The following is a 12939-nucleotide window of genomic DNA, read 5'->3' on the forward strand; positions in this document are numbered from 1 at the left end:
GAAGGGAAGCTGGGCTAAGGCTAATAATAACTAAGGCAGGGACAGTGTAGCTTAGGCTTGGGCCATGAGTAAACCAAACGGAAAACAGTGCCTCCCTCTTCCACATAAGGGTCGCCATTTTGCTTGGGTCATGGGCCATCCGGCTGTCCTAGGCCTTAGGGATACCCGCTCCTGCTCTAAAGTTCCATCTGGGGTCTCGTCAGCCTGTCCATCTCTGTCAACATGAAGCCAGTCGCTTCAGTCTGCAGCTGCTTTCCACTGAGGTGGGCGGATCAGGCGATCGAGGTCTCAGGCGAGGGCTCTGGAGTCAAATAGGGTTCCTACGTTGCCTCTAGTACAAAGTGTTGGCGCAACTCAGCCAGGGAAGGAAACCTTGGTGCCTTAACAGAAGCGGTCACTGGAATCCATCCCACAGTCTTGGGCTTTGCACCAAGGAATTCAGTAAGCTCGCTGGGTCGAGCCAATGGCAATTGTGAGAACGGCAAGGACTCCTCCAAGAGGCGCTCTTGCCTGGCCAGCTGGCCCCAACACGGATACGGATCGATTTAGTCTGGTCGTTCCTGGGAAGACAGACCCTTTTGTTCTGGGACGGACCTCAGAGGTTTGGCCTTTTAACCAAGCCAGGCTCTTTCCCATTAATTAAATCCTTCCAGGAGGGCTACATAAGCCTTTTCCTCCAGCGAGGCAGGGTTTATGATTTCAGAAGGCAGCTCCTTCCACAGTGTGCCCGTTGCAATTGCTTGAAAGGCTTTCCAAATATCAAGCGGAAGTCAGTCTTGTTCTCTTTGCGCAAATGACTCCCATAGGCTTTGGTCTTCTCGCCCCTCAGGAGGCTTCCGTGAGGATAAGAGGAGACAAGAGATGGGAAGGTGCCTTGAAAAGAAGGCCGATCCATGTTTAAGGTATTATTTTTTTAAGGTGAAAAATATATGAAATATAGCTTTTCTGTTTCAATACAGTTATTCAATTGGCAGATTAAAGAAACTGTCAAGGACCCTGCATCTCGATTGCAGCTATAAGTAGCCTGAAGCTATCCTGGAAATGTGCTCTGAGTCATCTTAGAGTTGGTGAAATCTTTATAGTTGTTTTGTACTCGTTTTTCTCCTGCCATGTAAGAAATTACCGTAAACGAAGTGGCTTAAAACAACACTCACTCATTCTCTTACTCTTTTAGGTCAGAGGTCCAGGTGGATCCTCTCTGGAGGGTCTCAAAGACCACAATCAAGGTAACTGTTGGCTGCACTCTTATCTGGACACTCTGGGGAAGAATCTGCTTCCTAGTTCACTCGAGTTCTTGGTTGAATTAAGTTCCTACCAGTTGGAAGACTGAGGTCCTCATCGGTTACTGTTGGCCAGGGGATAGCTCAGCTCCTCTGGGCCTTTCTATCATCTTTGCATATGGCTCCCTCTACCTTCAAAATCAACAACAGTGTGTCAAGTTTGTCTCACGTTCAGATCTCTCTGGTTCGCCCTTCTGTCTTCGGCCAGGAGAGAACTCTACTTTCAAGGTCTCACATGATGACATTGGGTCCACTTGAATTATTTCCCTCTTGCTATAAAGCAAAGCATTATCATGGGAATGACATGATCATATGTATAGTTTTCACCCATACTCAAAGGGGAGGAGATCATACAGGGGAAAAGATCATGGGGATCATCCTTAGAATTCTACCTACCACACGGTTCAACAATCATAACATGGATGATGATTATTCATAAGAATGAACACGGATCGCAACAATATCTCCCCAGCAGGGGGTCCCTCTAGCGTGACCAGCAGGACTCGGGTCCATGACAGTCAATATTTTTATCAGTAACTTGGATTAAGAAATGATCGATTACATGCAACATAGACTGAATTCAAAATAATCCTAACAGTCGAAAATGATAGGGGTAGATCCCACAGGGTAAAATTTAGGAAGGATAAATGTAAGTTAACCTTCCAAGCACTTGCAAGGGAGACACAGAATGCGAAGCAGGCTCCAGGCTCCGAGCTGTGAGCACACAGCCCGACACGGGGCTCGAACTCACAAACAGTGAGATCGTGACCTGAGCTGAAGTTGGACGCTTAACTGGCTGAGCCACCCAGGTACCCCATAACATTTTAATGTTTAAATACGAATGTTGTCTTCAGCATACATGGCCCCGATTCTAAGATCTGTTGCTTATGCCATTTGGTTATGAGATTGTCCGTCACCCAGTGCTCATCTTTCTCTTTGCCCCCACGACTTGGTAAATGTCTTTCTCAAAATATGACAGAACACACAGCAATGACTGACACACGATCTCTGGAACAAAAATAACAGCGTGCCTAGTAACGAAGCCTGAGTAGGTCTAATTATGCTTCATATTTATGTCTCAGATACGTTTGGAAATTCTAGTAGTGACTTAGAAAAGTCAAGAGAATCAAGACTAAAGTTCTCAGAATTTTTCTAATATAGGGCAGTAGATGGGCAGAATAAGAGATAACTTCATAAAGGTGAGTTTCATTCTATACACAAGTGAAAAGGCAGAGACACAGTGGAATTAAGCAAAGATTTCTTAGCTACGACACCTAAAGCATGGTCCAAAAAGAAAAGCTTGACAGATTGGACCTCACACAAATTAAACACTTTTGCGCCTCAAAAGACACCGTTCGGAAAGTAAAAAGGGAAGCGGCAGATGGGGATACAATACTTGCAAACACATGTCCCATAAAACCAGAATATACAAAGGCTTCTCACAACTCAGCGAGATGACAAACGGATCAAACGGGAGGCAAAGGACATGAACGGGATGACACCGAGGAGATCGACAAATGGCTAATGAGCACAAGAAAAGACACTCAACAGCATTATTAGGGAAATCGCAATTAAAACTCAGATGAGATCCTACTTCACACCCCCTTGGACGGCTGTAATACACAAGACAGACAATAATAAAGTTATCAAGGCTGTGGAGAGATGAGAACCCCCGTCTACTGTGGGGGGGGGGTGGTGGGGTGGGATGTAAAATGATTCAGCCACTTTGGAAAACAGTTTGCCCGTTTTCCAGAAAGTTCAACATAAAGATCTCGTACCACCAAGCAACTCCCCTCCTGAGTATCGGCCCAAGAGAAATGAAAACTTAACGTCTACACAAGGACTTGCACGCAAAGGTTCACAGCGACATTGTTTGTGACAGCCCCAAACTGGAAATAACCTAAGTGTCCATCAATAGGTGACTGGATAGATAAAATGTGTCCTGTCTATAACATGGGATATTAGTCAGTAAGAAAAAGCAATAGACTACTGCCACGTGCTCTATCATGGACAAACCCCCCCACTCTGTGTAAAATGAAAAAGCCAGACACTAGGGACAAGTTTTATGGCTCCATTTACAAGAAGTGGCTGGAATAAGCCAAATTTAGAGACACAGAAAGTAGCTCAGTGGTTGGCTGGGGCTGGGGGTGGGAATGGGTATATAAATGGGCATGAGGGATCTCATTGAGGAGGTTAAAAATGTTGTATAACTGATTTATGGTGATGGTTATACCACATGGTCAAGTTACTGGAAATCATTAAGCGGTACATTTGGAATGGGGACAAATTTTTGACACATAAAAGAAACCTCAATCAAATTGTTTTAAAACATATATATAATGGAAAAACCTCGTATAGCAACAAAACTTTTATTTAAATTTTTTTTAATGTTTATTTATTTTTGAGAGAGAGAGAGAAAGAGAGCACAAGCAGGGGAGGGGCAGAGAGAGAGGGGGAGACAGAATCCGAAGCAGGCTCCAGGCTCCGTGCTGACAGCACAGAACCCAATGCGGGGCTCGAACTCACAAACTGTGAGATCATGACCTGAGCTGAAGTCGGACACTTAACCAACTGAGCCACCCAGGCGCCCCTAGCAACAAAATTCTTAAAAGCACCTAGTGATAATAAAAAAGATTCAAAACCTTTATGACAATAGACACTTTTCTGAACTGAAATATATATAACTGAAACTGAAAGATATATAAACATAATTCAAGATATGAATATACAGAAAAGTATTGCGTATCATACAGATGGCTATTCTTTCCAAATTAACTTGACGGTATTAAGACTCACCCATCAAAAACCCTAACCATTTATATTTTGGAACCTGACAAAATGATTCAAGTTCGTTTGAAAAGAGAAGAGATAAATATATAATATATATTATATATAATATATTATACGCTTATATATATAATATATATTATACACTTATATATATTATATAATATATTATGTACTTATATATATAATATATATTATTATATATAATATACATAATATATATTATATATATAATATATATATATATAAAAGATGATGTGGACCTTTACTACACAAATAGGAGAGCTCACGACAAAGCTGCAATCCTTAAATAATATGGCGTGTTGATGGACAGAATGATGAAACAGGATAGACGCTTTGAGGTAGTCTGAGAACTCAGAATTTTGAATGTGGTGGAGGAAACATCACAGACCAGTGAGGGAAAGGGCGCATGGCTCACTGAAACATGTCATGTCCACTGGTTACTTGGCAACCAAAGAAATCAAATATTCCCTGCCATAGTAGTTTCTGTGGGTTTTCCTTGCTCAGGAGTCCACACTTACGGTAAGCCCTCTGGCTGCACGGCCATCAACCAAAGTATCTCCCACCCTCCCAGGGGTGGGCACAAGACTCGGGCTGGGCAAAATAATCAAGCTCGGTGGCTCCAGTGAGGGACTCCGAGATCGGCACAGGATCCAAACAGGGCTCACCAGAGTCCCTTGAAGGAATCAGATCTACGGAGCTGAGAAGCGGGGGGAGGGTGTCTCTTCCTCCTGGAAGATTCATGAAGTCGTGGGCATGGAGACCGCCCTTGCAGCCATACAATGAAAACCCGTGCGAGAGAGAATATTCAGAAGAAAACAGAGCCGTGATAGGAGAGAGTTCCATCACCGATCTCTCCCCATCCAGGCCCCGGGGCTAGACTCATTTCCCAGGCACATGAGGTAACAATTCCTCCCTCTGTTTACCTTAGTTAGGGTTTGGCTTCTAGCACTTGTAACCAAAAGTGTTGTGGTAAAAACACTCCCTCTACTCGAAAGCCCAAAAGTTTACCCAAGAATTTTAAAAGAGAAAGGGAAAAATAAAACAAAAGAAGCTGCGGTAAAATCCAGGTGAATATGGAGCTGATCTTGAAATGAGCAGGGACTTTCTAAACATAAAAGTAATAAAATGGGCAGGAACAGTCATAAATAATTCACAGGACAGGAAAATCTACTAGCCAATGAGCACACAAAAATGCTAAAGTCTGTGAGTAATTAAGGACATCCAAATCCAAATGAGATCCCATTCTGACTTATACTATTTTTGACCATGATACTTAATGCCGGTGAGGATGTTGCGAGGTAAACATTCTCATAAACTGCTGGTGAGAGTGGGAACAATATTGGTTTCAAGAATAATTTTAAAGTATGTGTCACCTAATCACCCTGCCTCTTGGACTGTCTCCTGGGGAAATATTAGGAAACGCAGCACAAAGTTATTTATAAGCAAGTTCATGGCGGATTTATTTTCAAGAGTAAACGCTTAGGTGTGACTGAAACATTTTATAACATGGGTCTGTTACATAAATTATGGGAGACTTGGAAGGAGAAGGTAAGTCGGCTCTTAGAGTGTTTCAGAAGAATGTTGTAAGAATATGCCCATGATATAATGTTGTGTAAAAAAAAAAAAAAAAAACTATGGTATTTTATATACAGCACAGGATTGCAATTTCATTTTGTCAACATCCACACGCAGAAGGAAACGGACTAGATATTAACAATGGTTACCTCTGGGCGACTTTATCGTCTGTGCTTACAGAGTACTAAGTTTTTCCGATAAAAAACTGCACATGAAGACTTAGGAAGTGTAGGACTTGTGCTGCGTCCTTGTCCGGCAAATCCCCTTCCAAGACTCTTGGGTCAATTAAATCTCACCTACTCGCAGCAGTTCCTGAGATATTAAGAGGTACTCAAACTTGATAAGCAGCTGATTAGTACTTAACGCAGCAGCACGGGGCTGAAAGGGGCGTCTGTGTGTGAAGGTGAGTTGAGGGAAGAGGAGGTCATCCAAAGGTTGAGAAACAACTTATGCGAACTGCTTTTGTTCCGGCTGAAAAGGCATTTCCATTTCGTTCTTCAGCTCAGTGCTACGCCAGAGTCCTGCGAATATATCGTAGCTACTTATAGATTCAGGTCCCATCCGGGCACTGGGAAATTCCAAAGAAATAGGCATAATCAGTCGGAGGTACTGTAATGCGGCTATGCTTTTAATGAATGTGCAAAGGTTTTATGGATCAATTGTCCATTTGATTAATTCCTGTGGCAGGAGAGAATTAAATGTACTTAAGCTACACACCGGACAAGGCTGAATGCTCTTTAAAATGTGATTTTCTGTGTTAAGGCCTTTTTTTTTTTCCCGGGCAAAACATTTCTTGAGATAATAATGGAAGTCAATGAGAAAATGGAATTTTACATATAAATATTCACTACATACCACTTTGTCAGAAAAGCGTCTAAAGAGCCAAACGAGGTCAAGGTCTATACAGTATTCACCATTATTTGTGTTAAGTCCTCCTTTCTAGTTCTTTTTTTTTTTTTTTTTTGCATCGTTTCATAGGAGGGGTGATAAAATCCTGTTTTGGAGAGAATTCCTTGCCAGAGCTTTACCCTCTCCCTTTCCAGAGGCCTTCAGCATTCGTGTACTAGAGACTTCTAAATCCAAAAGAGGTAATTATCTTCAACGCTGGGGCGGGCGTGACGACCCAGGGAAAAGAAAAAAGTCTTAGACTTTTTATCACTTGGAATGATCGTGTCTGCTATGTCCACGGAAAGGAAGAAGATATTCTGACTGGGGATGGAGACGTTGGGGCGCATCGTGTCAGACATCGTTCCACTGAATTCGGTCAAGGAGTGAACTTGAATGCCTATCACAGCGCCGGGTTCCTTGGGGTAGAACAGTGAGTACATCGAAGTCAATGTTACCACGGAGCATACAGTCTAGAGTCAGAGACGGACATTCGTCGAACTGCTCGGATACAGAACAGCTTCGTGATTCTGTTGCGAGCGTTAGGAATTCCCAAACTATTAGCTTATATTCCAAGGCTGGCAGGAAAACTCACCGCAAGAGAGAATCCTGGACCCCATTTCCTTCCTGTTTAGGGTGCGTGTCTTGCTGAGAATAACCACAACACAGGAGAGGGTTCGCTCTGAATGAAGCCTGACGCAGGAACACTTTTCCCTTTGGCCCGCACTGAATGAGCGCCTCTAATGGACTGATACCAAGTGAAGGCCAAGTGCAACCCTAAGGTGCCCGAACCCTCTGAGTCGCTGTTGCCGATACTGTCCCAGCCGCAGAGAAACCCGCATCTCCCTCTGAACGGGTGTTATCTGCCTTTCGTCCGAAGCTGGGGCAGGGAGGAGTATCGGTCCCCGCATCAGGGCAGAGGACAGAGTAGCTGTTCTACCCCTTCGATGTACTCACTGTTCTTCCTCCTTCTTTGGGAGCCAAGGCAGAGAGTCCTGCGTGGATCCCCCTCCTGAGTCAACCTCCTATTCTTAATTCTGTCTATTCTTACCACAGAGGTCTTCAATATTCAAGCACCATTCGTTCCTTCGACAGGTATCAATTCCAACATCTAGCAGGTGGCTGGTGACATAGCAACAAGTAAGACAGACAGAGCTCCCTGACTGCAAAGAGCTTCCATTCCTAACTGCGGGGGAGAGTGACCGGAGACAGCGATGCGACCTCTGCGGGCTCCCACAAAAAATGAAAAGGAGAGAAAGACAAGAGCAAATGTGGAATGGACTCTGGGTGGAAGATCCTTCCAGGCTGGGCAGGAAAACGAATTAAAGAAAGGAACAGCATGGGGGCGGGGGGGGAAGAGATCAACCATGAGGTCCTGCTCTATGGATGATGTTGGGATTTTCCCACATCCCAGGTCATGCCGCGAATGCCGCTATTACAACTCCACTCAGTGTTCCTTGGAGATACATCTGAGGATTTGGCCAGAATACAGGTGGAAACACTTAAAAACAGGCAGGGAGGAAATTCAGTAAGAGATGACACAGATTCTACGTGGCCACTCTAGCCTTCACCACTGATGACAATCTTTTCACCGTCTACAAGTCACTTATTTGGAATAAGCCGGCCATTCAGACATGCAGCTCTTTGGAGAAGAGATTTAGTACTCAATGAAATTATACGGGAAAAGGGCACCAGCTCATAGCAGAGTTTACGGAAATCTCAACAGAATTTAAACATCCCGTCCTCGCTCTCCTTTGCCCATGCTGTGCTCTCAGATAAGTCTCCATGAAATACAGTTTCCATCATTTTATTTGGCTGATGAAAAATTTTCAATAGCTTATCGCTACTTACTGGCTAAAAAAATGTATGCTGCATATTTATAGCCTGACTCGGACCCACCTTACCAGGCTTATGGCCAACCACATCGCCCCCCAAGTCAAGCGTCTCCCCCTCTTCCAGGAACACATCTTGGGTTTTTCCCATTTCCAGCCTTCTATACACAAAACTCCACTTTCCAGAAAGCTTATCAGTAGTTTTTTTTTGGTTTTGTTTTCGCTTCTGGGGATCCCAGACCAGTTTAACAAGTAACTGCCTCCATTTCATAGATGAGAAAAGCCAAGCATTAGGTCAAGTTTTTCAAGGTCAAGTAGCCGGTATGTGTTAGAGCTGGTGTGAGAACCCAGGGGTATGGGATTCTCCCCTAGTAAATTCCTCAAAAAAAAAAAAAAAAAAAAAATCACAGCTCACGGATTTGCCCTGAGAAGGGTTCTGCCCTTCCTCCTTCAAGTTTTATTTTTACGTGTGTTGTGTGGGCAGGCGCTCCCTCCCTACACCTCTGTGGGCAACTAGCAAGGGGCAGCGGCCCGTTAAGACGGCCCGAGCCGGACACCAATCGGGTTCTCTGTGAGTGGCTGATGCCAGTGCTCACCGGTCTGTCAGAGGCGTGATCACCAGGCGAGGCGTATTTCCCAGGTACTCGTAGGAATATAGAAACTGCGCATCACAGATGTTGGCAAAGCAGTGTTTGGCCTCGTCGTCCCAACGATGCCGCAGCTGGGACAGCCAGAGGAAGGCCTGAGCATTGTCCACCTGAAGAGAGAGCGCAGAGGAGGGGGCTCAATCGCCGTTCCGCCGGTGGCCCCTTGGCCACAGGCCACGCGGGGCTCTGGATGAGCTGGGTTTTGCCTACCGGTCAGGAGTCCATGCTGCGCCCACCACAGCACAGAAAGCATGCTAATTACACACGTTCACTGGGAGCAGCCACCATGACCCTCCCCCGGCTCTCTGGCCCGGGGCAGAGTCTGGGACCCCCACGTGTGGGCTGTATGCGAGCTTCTCCCTCATCCCACCGTTCACGGTGTAGCTGGCGACAAAGAGGGACACTCCCGAATGTTGGGGACTCACCTTCTGAGCGATCATCTTGGCCACCACATCCCGGGCGTGCACATCAACGGTGCATATGGTCATAATCTTCTGCCGGTCCCCTTTGGAGAGCTGGCCGAGTAACATGGTGATGAGGGTTTTGAGCTGCACCACTTGCTTCCTGTAATAGTCCTTCATGGCATTCTCGTAGCCTTCCTCCAGCCTGGCAAACGCAATGCCCACCTCCGTGGTCCACCAGATCTGAGTGCAGGTCAGGGCCACCTGTGGCACCAGGAGCTGCTTAGTAAAGCCATTACCAGGACTGTCTCCAAAGCCAGCCCACTCATCACACAGCGAGAGTCAGCATGCAATTGTGTGGGTGACCTCAGCCCCTTCCCTCCCTCTTCTACCAGCACTGACAAAGTGAGCCACTGGCCTCTGTCTCCTTGGAGATGTGAAGTGGTTCCAAGTGGGGAAAGCACTTTCTGCTCTGGAAAAAAATGTATCGTTTGGTTGAAAACAACCAAAGAGTCCCCCTGGTCAATGTCAGTGGCTTTTAGAAATTGCTACTCTGATCTTTGCATCTTTACTCCCCAGGCAAAGCATCGTTACTGGGCTTGGGAGGTTAACAATATGTTGATTGAACATCTCAACAACACTTGGTCTTTGTTCTGTTCTTCTTAAACTTCCCGCGGTCTGAGTGTTCTAGCTTAGTGAGCCTCTGATGATCATTTGCAGCATATTTTTGCTTGCCCGTAACGCTTTGGCTGTGTATGGTTTTTATTTCTCGGACCCTATAACCTTGAAAAGCCTACTCCTGGAGACCAAGGTGAACTGCAGCAAAATTCAACGTGGTCAGCGGGATTTGTGTTTTTCAGAGAGTCAAAATAAAGGAACGGAAGAAGGGATTTGAACAAACACGACTTCCGTTTGCTGAGCAACCTGATACGGAAAATGCGTAATTCAAGTTATTCACGGTGGAGACTTTAGACACACCGATCGTTTGCAGCATCCTGTGGTTGGGGAGACACTGCTCTAGATGCGACCGGTCACAAGAGCAGGAGGCGACACATTTTCTTGCCTCAAAAGTCCGATTCAGGTAAACAAAGAATCCTGATGGGGATCATTCCCTTTGTCAAACAGGGAATCCTGTCGTAGTAAAAAGGACCATTCTCTCGCCTTTGGGATCAGGCGCGTGGGGTTTTGCCAGAGATCTTGCATGGGATGCTTTGAACGCGATGCACCCATTGCATAGTCAAAAGAATCCTTGAAGTAGTCCTTATTTCTCGTTTCTGTTAGTCTACACTCGCTGCCAACATTTCCCCACCTTCTTCTCCCTTCTCTGCCCCCTGCAACGCGCCACCACCTTGCACTCCACGGACATGGCCGCACCAAGCTCACAGACACTGCCCAGCCTCTTTCTTTTCCTTGATCTCTTACAAGCGGGTGGCATGGCTGACCTCTGGCCGGCTTTTGGTTTCCATTGCGACCATCCCCTGGTGTTCCTTCTACCTGAAAAGGCACCGTTTCTCAATCTGCTTTACTGGCTCCTCCTTGGCTACCCCGTCTTTACACGATGCCCAAGGGACTGACTCTTCTGCACCCTCATCTCGGGTCTGCGTCTTTTCCAAGACCAGTCTTCTCTACTCCTGTGGCTTCAACTCCTGGTAAGCGCCTGCAACCCTCAGACACCCCAGCTCGGGCACTGTGCCCCTAACGGGGGGTAGGGAGTGGGGGGGAGGGTCTACTGCAGCCATTTCTCATTAATTTGCCCCTTGCCCTCCTCGCCCTCCTGGGAAGCCTGGAAAGGATTCGGACACATTTTAGAAGCAAGTCAGGCTCCCTAACGGGGTGGGTAAGAACTGGCTTCAAGTTTCCTCTGTAGGAACCATCAGCTGGCTTAGGCTCCTTCTTTCCCTTCTTGCTGCAAACCACACTCAGTTCTTCAAACACAGGATACTCTTCCTTGCCTCTGAGCTCAAGGTCCTCCCCATACTGGTTGCTCTTTCCCTCCATCGTTAACTTGTTAGCTCCTACTTCCAATCTCAGCTTACGTATCATATCCTCGGCAGAGGTTGCGGGGGGGGGGGGGCTCCCCAGACCCCACCGGCTAGCTGTGTGCTCATTTGTAAGCGAGTTGGCTTCCCCGCCAAGTCTGTAAACTCCGGCAAGGCAGGGTTATGAGGTCTCGTTCCCTGTTGGGGTCCCCTGTGCTCAGCAAAGATCTCGGCATAGACAAAGCAGGCTGGCTCAGTGAGTTGAATGCTTTACGTTTTCTCCCTATGGTGGCCAGAGAGGGTAAAAAGGGACAATCCCAGGTTCTCCAGGGTAATGGCTGGACTAAGTCTCAGTTGACAATTCGGAGACCAGGCCTTCTGGACTGTGAAGCACACAGTGAGTTTGAGGTCTGGTATCCCCTCAAGGTTGAAGGACTTCCCTGGGGGAGGGGACCTGGCAAGGAGGGGGGCCCACAAAGCTCCTGGTTAGAATACCTGAGCTGGATAGTCAAAGAGCCACTGTTCCCTTGGCTTTTCTTCATAAGCAGCTACACCTTCTGTCATCCCATGCCTCACTGTGGCCTTCATATGCGCGAGCACATGGTTCAACCATATTTCCACCTGAAAGAAGAACTCCAAGTTAGATGCTGGATTCCAGGAAGGATACGATCGCTCACCCAGAGGGAGACAAGAAAATGGAGCCCAGCCATCGGCCCAATGGCCGCCAGAAGGCACAGGGAGCCATCTTGTTACTGTGGCCCAGGACGGTGGTCGGTGACAACCAGGCTCAATTAACAACAGGTGGACAGGCCCCTTTGGAACACACAGGACACAGTAGCAGGTCAAGGGGAGGGGAGCTGCCATCTGGCATCCAGACAAGGAAGTGTTAGTCTGGGTTGAGCAAGGTCAACCTCGCTCAGTGGGTCAGTGGGTTTTCATAACCCGTCCACACTCAGTATGGAGATGTAAACCAGAATTATATTTTCCAACTGAATGCCTTCTGGTCAAAAAACAGACACATAGCTTATACTCTAGTGGTGATGGGGGAGGCTAGGAAGGAAGTTTTAGGGGAGAGTTGCCCCATATTTTGTGTTTCTGGAATTGTACATGGGACATTTAGAAGCAGTAGTTCTTGGAGCACGATGGTATTTGGCTCTCCCAGGGGTAGGACTGTGGGAGGAAGTGACTCTGAGCTGTATTTGTACAGAGAAATGACATCCCAGGAAAACGGCTGATCTCAAAGAACGTCTTCTCCAGGGGAAGATGTCAGTGTGCCAATGGGGTGCCCCAGGGGTTGTCACGTTAAAGTCTCCTGGTGCTGCTAATCACTTAAAAATTCTTTTCTCCTGGACTTGGGTAGTTGTTTATGCGCATTTCATTCCTCTCTGCACAGGTCTTTGGTTAAGAAAGATATACGAATATTGACGTGTGTCCTTCCCAGAGACGGGAGGGCAGGCACCAGGAGCTCCTCCAACGTCGGTTCAAGAGGAGCTGGCAGTCCCAGGGCCCAGACAGCAGTTCCGGCCCAA

General features: G+C 46.5%; 1 protein-coding gene across 1 annotated transcript in view; it reads right to left on the bottom strand.

The window, feature by feature from the left end:
* The window catches only part of DNAH9 (dynein axonemal heavy chain 9), a 340134-nt gene that overhangs the window by 231924 nt on the left and 95271 nt on the right, over window positions 1-12939 (bottom strand). Inside the window, exons 24-26 of the mRNA XM_047089868.1 lie at window positions 11906-12031; window positions 9456-9695; window positions 8980-9140 (exon numbers count right to left, since the gene is read on the bottom strand). Coding sequence (XP_046945824.1) covers window positions 8980-9140; window positions 9456-9695; window positions 11906-12031 — 527 coding nt within the window. The remainder of the gene's footprint in view (window positions 1-8979; window positions 9141-9455; window positions 9696-11905; window positions 12032-12939) is intronic.

The sequence above is a fragment of the Lynx rufus genome, unplaced genomic scaffold (assembly GCF_022079265.1).
Source record: "Lynx rufus isolate CCGP_SWC_20201006 ecotype Redwood Valley unplaced genomic scaffold, mLynRuf1.p SCAF_28, whole genome shotgun sequence".
In the NCBI taxonomy this organism is placed as follows: Eukaryota; Metazoa; Chordata; class Mammalia; order Carnivora; family Felidae; genus Lynx; species Lynx rufus.